General features: G+C 38.7%; 1 protein-coding gene across 1 annotated transcript in view; it reads left to right on the forward strand.

The window, feature by feature from the left end:
* Positions 1-7,159, forward strand: part of Rif1 (replication timing regulatory factor 1) — a 51,580-nt gene that overhangs the window by 5,277 nt on the left and 39,144 nt on the right. The window contains exons 7-10 of the mRNA XM_021192695.2: positions 771-960; positions 3,830-3,922; positions 5,260-5,398; positions 6,121-6,128. Of these exons, the coding sequence (XP_021048354.1) occupies positions 771-960; positions 3,830-3,922; positions 5,260-5,398; positions 6,121-6,128 (430 nt within the window). The remainder of the gene's footprint in view (positions 1-770; positions 961-3,829; positions 3,923-5,259; positions 5,399-6,120; positions 6,129-7,159) is intronic.

A 7,159-nucleotide genomic window follows, 5' to 3' on the forward strand; every position in this document is an offset into this window, starting at 1 on the left:
TCACAACCATCCATAACGAGATCTGACTCCTTCTGGAGTGTCTGAAGACAGCTACAGTGTACTTACATATAATAAATAAATAAATCTTTAAAAAAAATAAATTAAAAAAAAAAAAACAAAACAGATGTGATTATCCTGTAGACCAAGTTAAGCAAGAGAAAGGTAACAAGATGGAACACTATGAGTTGGTTCTAAAAATTGTAGATTAAGACTTTCAAAATCAAACGTACTCACTCCTAAGTGAGCCTAGCCAGGAGCATCTTTGTACCTTACAGACATGCTGACTGCACACTTGCTTAGTTTTAGTTTTCACAGGTTTCTTGCAGTTGTCCAACTGTTTACTTTAACTGTATACTGATGCTGTGTCTGACTTATTTTTCTGTACACATGCATGTATACATTCTCAAATAATTGGGTCATGTTATGCATATTTCTGTGATGCTCATTTTTCTGTTAATTTCTTTTGTAGTGTGAGAGAAGTGTGAGAGAATTGAGCATAATAGGTAATAAATACTCTACCACTAAGCTGTGCCCCAAACCATATGTCTTAAAAAAATAAAAAATAAATAAAAAATTGGAGACTGAATCTCATCAAATTGCCTAAGGTTGGACTTGGCTCACGGTGTAGGTGAAGTAGGCCTTTAAACCTTGTGATCTTAGCCTCTTGAACAGTTGGATTTATAGATGTGCCTCACCTGCCCTTGCTTCTTGATAGTTTAGTTTGATCTCATGTTTTAAGTTTAATTTAGTCATTGGTTTCTCCATTGTAGGCTAATTGAACAAGCCCCAGTTCAAATGGGAGAAGAGTCTGTGAGGTGGGCCAAATTGGTCATACCATTAGTTGTTCACTCAGCACAAAAAGTACATTTGCGGGGAGCCACTGCGCTAGAGATGGGGATGCCTTTGCTGCTTCAGAAACAACAAGAAATAGCCTTGATTACGGAGCACCTTATGACTACTGTAAGTATTTCCTTCCTTTTGTGTGTGGCATGAAATAAATAATACAGTGGCTGGTGTGTGTGTGTGGGTATCTGACTGGCTCAAGTTAAGGTGTCCTGAGAAATCACACTGCGACAGACCTGGTATAAGGGAGGTTTATTTGGGGGAAAGGAGGAGAGCCAGGACCTGGAGAAGAGGTAGAGGCAAATAGCTAAGAGTAGAGCTAGGAGGGCAGAAAAGGGGGGGGAGAGAGAAGGGCCATCTAGGAACGCTGGGAACAGAGAAGGGGGAGAGGGAGGAGGGAGGGGCAAGGGAGCGAGCACTAGCAGTCCTTTTTTATGTGACACCACCTGGAGATGGCAGCAGGTTGCTAAGGCTGGGAGGAGCCTAGCAGAGTCCCCTCTAAGCCAACAGTAAGTTTGCTGAGTTCTGCATTCAGGAATTTCTATCTTGAGCTTAAAATTCAGCCCAAATTCATCGGTATAGTTCCCCCACCTCTGAGGAGTGGTAGACTGTTAGTTCAGCATGCACAAAGCCTTGGGCACAAAACAAAAGAAACAAATGCAGAAAAGAGTTATTAGTTTAATCACATTACTCATATAATAAATGAAACATTTTTGCTAAAGTTTAGATATTTTATCCCTTCTCTAATGAGTGAATAAAGAGAGGTTATATTTTAAAAAAGGAAGAATTATGTTGAATTCATTATCTCAGCAGATACACTTTTTTTTTTTTTTTTTTTGGGGGGGGGGTGTTTTGAGACAGGGTTTCTCTGTGTAGCCTTGGCTGTCCTGGAACTCTGTAGACCAGGCTGGCTTCGAACTCAGAAATCCACCTGCCTCTGCCTCCCTAATGCTGGGATTAAAGGCGTGCGCCACCACTCCCGGCTTGCAGATACACACTTAATGCTTATAAACTCATGTAAATTATGTAATGCAGTTTCTGGCTATTGTTTCAGGTCTTAAGTTTACCAACTTGTATTCTTTTTTTTTTTTTTTTTTTTAAAGATTTATTTATTTATTATATGTAAGTACACTGTAGCTGTCTTCAGACACTCCAGAAGAGGGCATCAGATCTTGTTACGGATGGTTGTGAGCCACCATGTGGTTGCTGGGATTTGAACTCCGGACCTTCGGAAGAGCAGTCGCGCGCTCTTACCCACTGAGCCATCTCACCAGCCCCACCAACTTGTATTCTTGGCAATATTTACTGGACATCAGTTTTTTGGTTTTGTTGTTTTCATGTGGATTGTTCTAAGAGCACTATTGGCTACTGTGTAAACTTGCCAGATTGATATATGAGGCATTTATAGTATGAAGAAAATGTTAAAATTAGGACCTTTTAGCAGTGATTGAAAGCCAGTGTAAGAACTGGCTGTGTGTATAATAATAATAATGATGATCATAATAATAATGTGATGATGATGTCAGCTCATTTTAGGGGCGAAAGTCATGATTGATTGCAAAGGACCCCTTTATGTTTGTGACCCAGTTAGTATTCAGGGAGTGCCGTGGGCAGCTTCTCTTCTGTAGATCCACCCCAAGGTTCCTTTTTTTCTCCACCTTCCTGGCTTTGGGATTTCAAATTTGCACAACTGTGTCAGACATGTGTTCTGGGAGTCGAATTTAAGTTCTCATGCTTTCGTAACTAGCACTTTACTGGCCATGAAGTTTTTATTGGTGATGTGATTTATATGGTAAGCCACATGTTAGTTTCTTGTTGCTGTGATGTGGTCCTTCAGAGAATAAGCATAGACTCAAAAAACAGCAGTCAAAGAAAGTGATTACTTTGGGCTTTAGTTTGGTCATTTTGGTCCCATGCATTTTATGTCATGACCTCACCATTGTGTTAGGAGTGCAGTGTATGGTAGAGTGAGTATATGTATCATCTCATAGATGACAGCACTCACATGTAATCCCAGAACTTGGGAAGCATCTCCATGAGTTGAAGGCTAGATTGTCTTTCATAGTAAGTAACAGGTCATCCATAGTTGACCTCATCTTAAAAAATATTCAGGGACTAAAATCAGTTTACTAGAGGCATAATTGGAATTAGCCAGGGCAAGATGCCCTTCAAAGACGACTCTACTACTTTCTCAAATAGGTCAATTTTTATACTAGTGTGCTTTTTTCACATAGACCAATGTATACATTAGCTAAAATGTTTTTTAAATTTCCTTTTAAAATTTATTATTATATGTGTGATTGTGAATGAAAGGTTATACATGCTTTCATGCATGTGGGATCAGAGGACAACTTTTATTTTTGGAGACAGTCTTAATAGGGAACTCACTGTGTAGACCAGACTTGAATCAGATCAGCCTTCCTCTGCCTCCTGAGTGATGGGATTAGAGGCACACATCACCATGCCCACTAAGAGGGCAAATTGAGTCAGTAGTTAATGTAGGCCTGAGGGGCAAAGGCTTTCACCCACTGAGCCATAACAGAGGCTCTTGAGCTTTTAGACATCTGTTACTATAAGAGTATTTTGAGTTATTAGTATGAGAAGATTGTTATGGTATCATTTGAATAAGAGTATTTTGAGTTATTAGTATGAGAAGATTGTTATGGTATCATTTGAATTCTAGTTAATGATGGGCCTGAAGTTTTTAGGGGAAAGTATACTGGTAAGAAAAATGTGACCTGAATTGGTGAGCATCTGGATGGTCAATTGAGCATTAAACTTACTGGTAGAACTAAGTGGTTTCTTTTTACTTTAAACCCCTTCAGATTGCAATATCCTGGAGTTTTTGCTTTCTTCGGAGGATGTATACTCATTGTGTGGAAAAGGTTATTTGGCTCAAAAAATTAATGTATGAAAAGTTCTTAGACTTGGATAGCGGATGTTTTGCCTTTTAAAGTATTTGATAAATGTTTTACTTTGTTCACAGAAATTAATCTCAGAACTCCAAAAACTATTTATGAGTAAAAATGAGACTTACGTGTTAAAACTATGGCCTTTGTTTGTCAAACTTCTTGGAAAGGTAAGTGAATTATTACCTTGGAATTCTGGAATTATCTTGGAAGGGATAGTGAATTAACTAGTTGGAATTTTCATAATTTGAACATGCCTGAATATTTACTTTTTAGTGTGTCCTGCACAAGCTCCTGTGGAACTCACCACTCAGCACATAGCTCAAGCACAGCCCTGCAGTTTGCTTTACTCCTGTATCTGCCCACCACATTCTGGGATTGTAGCTGTGAACCACTATGTCCAGTTTATGTGTATGCATGCTTGTATGCTCATATGTACATGCATGTGGAGGCCACCTCAGGTGTTGCTCATTAGGTGTCATTTGCACTTTCATTTCTTTACTACATTTATTTGTATGACTATGTGTGAGATGTGATACCCATCAGGACTGCTTGGTTTGGGGGTGGGGTTCCCTGCAATTGAACCCAGGTTGCCAGATCCAGCTGTGTCTGTGCTGGGATTAAAGCATCTGCCACTGTCTGCCCAGCTTAGACCTTTGAGGCAGAGTTCTTTCATTCCTGTATGCTCACTGAGTAGGCCCATTACTACCTTTTTAGCACTGGGATCACAAGTGCTTGCCTCTATTTCTTTCTACCCTTAAAAATATATGAGTGTGTTTACTTATCTGGTTTATTCACTTGCACATAGGTATGTAGATGTGTGCACAGAGGTCAAGGCAACTTTGAAGTTTTTTTCCAATACCATTAGAGATCAAACTCAGGTTTTCAGGCTTTTTTGGGGGTGTGTGTGTGTTGTTTTTTGTTACTTAATTTAATTTTGTACAGAGTTTCTCTGTAACAGTCCTGGCTGTCCTGGAACTCCCTCTGTAGACCAGGCTGGCTTTGAACTCAAAAAGATTGGCCTGTCTTTGCCTCTGCCTCCTGAGTTCTGGGATTAAAGGAATACACAGTAACTGCTCAGCCATGTTTTAGGTCTTCGGTATGGCTAAGCAAAAGCTTTTGTAGTCCTGAGCCATATCACTGGCCCCTTTGCCTAGTTTGTTGTTTTGCGACATAGCCTTACTATGTAATCATGAGTTATATGTAGGCCAGACTGACTTTGAAGGCCAGTTGTCTGCCTCGGACGGACTCTTACATGCTTATGTTTTGAACTGGTTTCTGAGGATTGTTGAACTTTGGTCCTTAATAATGAATAGCAAGTACTTTATTGAACAAGTTATCTTTTCCTAGACCCTCAGCTTGTTTATCTTAATATATCTTTATTACCCCTGTAAATAGGTTTTTGTTTGTAAGTAATGTGGCTTTTGTTTACTGGTTAGATTTTGAATTTCCAAGAACATATAGTAAGTGAATAAACAACTTTCTGATGCCTTTTCTCCTTTCTTAGACCTTGCACCGAAGTGGGAGTTTCATTAATTCTTTGTTACAGCTGGAAGAACTGGGCTTCCGTAGTGGGACACCCATGATTAAAAAAATCGCTTTCATTGCTTGGAAAAGCTTAATAGATAATTTTGCTTTAAATCCAGGTATGTAAATAGTCTTAAGTCCTTCCTTTCAACATTTATTTTTGTAAGATTAATCCATGTCTGCGTGCTGAATGTGGTGTGTGTGTGTGTGTGTGTGTGTGTGATGAGGGGAAAGAGCATATGTGCCGTGATAAGAGGATAATGGTTACTTTGTGGAGTCCATGTCTTTTGTCATTATTGCATGGGTTCTGGGAATCAAGCATAACATCAGAGTTAAACATGATCAGCAAGCCTGAGAAATCTTGCTGGTCATGTTTTGCTTTTTTGTTGTTTTTTTTGTTTTGTTTTTTTTCGAGACAGGGTTTCTGTGTATAGCCCTGGCTGTCCTGGAACTTTGTAGACCAGGCTGGCCTCGAACTCAGAAATCCGCCTGCCTCAGCCTCCCGAATGCTGGGATTAAAGGCGTGCGCCACCATGCCCAGCTTATGTTTTGCTTTTTTGAGGCAGGTTCTAGGAATGTAGCTGGTATTGAACTTAACTAGGTAGCCCAAACTAATCAAATTTTAAATTTAGCATGGAATCATTTACTGTTCTGAATTTTTTGGGCTTTATATCAAAATGTTCTCATTAACCTTACTTTAAGGGAACAAATATATAAATAAATTTAAGAGACATTGAAAATTGCTAATATATGACTTACCCTAAGTTATTTCAGAGGTTGAAACAAAATGAAATTTGTGGCTATCTATCCTGATTTAAATGTCATATGTGTCTCTTTAAAGTCACTACAGTAGGTCTGATTTTATGACTACTTTGGAAAACCTGATTTATCAGGAGCAATACAAACAATAGTTGAAAAGAAACAGTGATAGCCACGGACTGAAAATTTCAATAACTTAGTTTTATCCTCATAGTTCTATTAATGTGCTCCAAACTGGATTCCTTTAGACTTGTCTTCACCTTAGCATAATAATGCTTGGGTGGAGTATTTGACATATATATATGAAAATAGCCAAAAACATCATTACAGATATTTAACAGGCTAAGTGAAGTTAAGCCTTATATTATAGGTTGAATATTATAGATTAGAGGTGCACTCCTCTAATTCTAGTTCTCAGGAGGTGGAATCAGGTAGATTCTGGATCCTGAGGCCAGCCTGATCTACATAGTGAACTCCAGGATCTATAGACAAAACAAAAAACCCAGCTAGGAGATAGCTTAGATAGTTTAATCCTAGGTTTGATTGGTAGTGTGTGTTTGTATCTTTGTTGCTTAACATCTAGACTTCCTATAGAAGTGATAATGGCATTGATGAGGGGACATACCATTAAACACTGTCTTTGCTGCTGTATACGATGTGTGAGCAAAGATTGTACCTTAGTTTTCTGCACCCAAGTCAAGAACACATTTAGTAAAAGTATTTTTTTTTTTTTTTTTTTTTTAAAGAATTGGCTTTGAGGGCTGGAGAGAGATGGGCTAGTGGTTAAGAGTGCTTGCTGCTACTCCAGAAGACACACCCATATTGGGAGGCTTACAACTGCTTGTATAATTCCATCTCTAATGGGCTCCAAGGGCCCTGGACATGGCATATACTCCCCCAAACATATACACCATACACATAAAAATGAAAGCAAAATCTCAAGAATTGGCAAATAAACAAAACAAGACAAACACAACATTGAGTTTCATTTTTGTGTTGAAGTCTAACAGTCATTAAAATAGGGTACATGGCTGACTAATGGTAATGGTGCTCATGTGTGTTTGTTTGTTGGTTTTTTTGGGACAGGTTTTATTTGTGTATCCTTGGCTGTTCTGGAACTC

The sequence above is a fragment of the Mus pahari genome, chromosome 3 (assembly GCF_900095145.1).
Source record: "Mus pahari chromosome 3, PAHARI_EIJ_v1.1, whole genome shotgun sequence".
In the NCBI taxonomy this organism is placed as follows: Eukaryota; Metazoa; Chordata; class Mammalia; order Rodentia; family Muridae; genus Mus; species Mus pahari.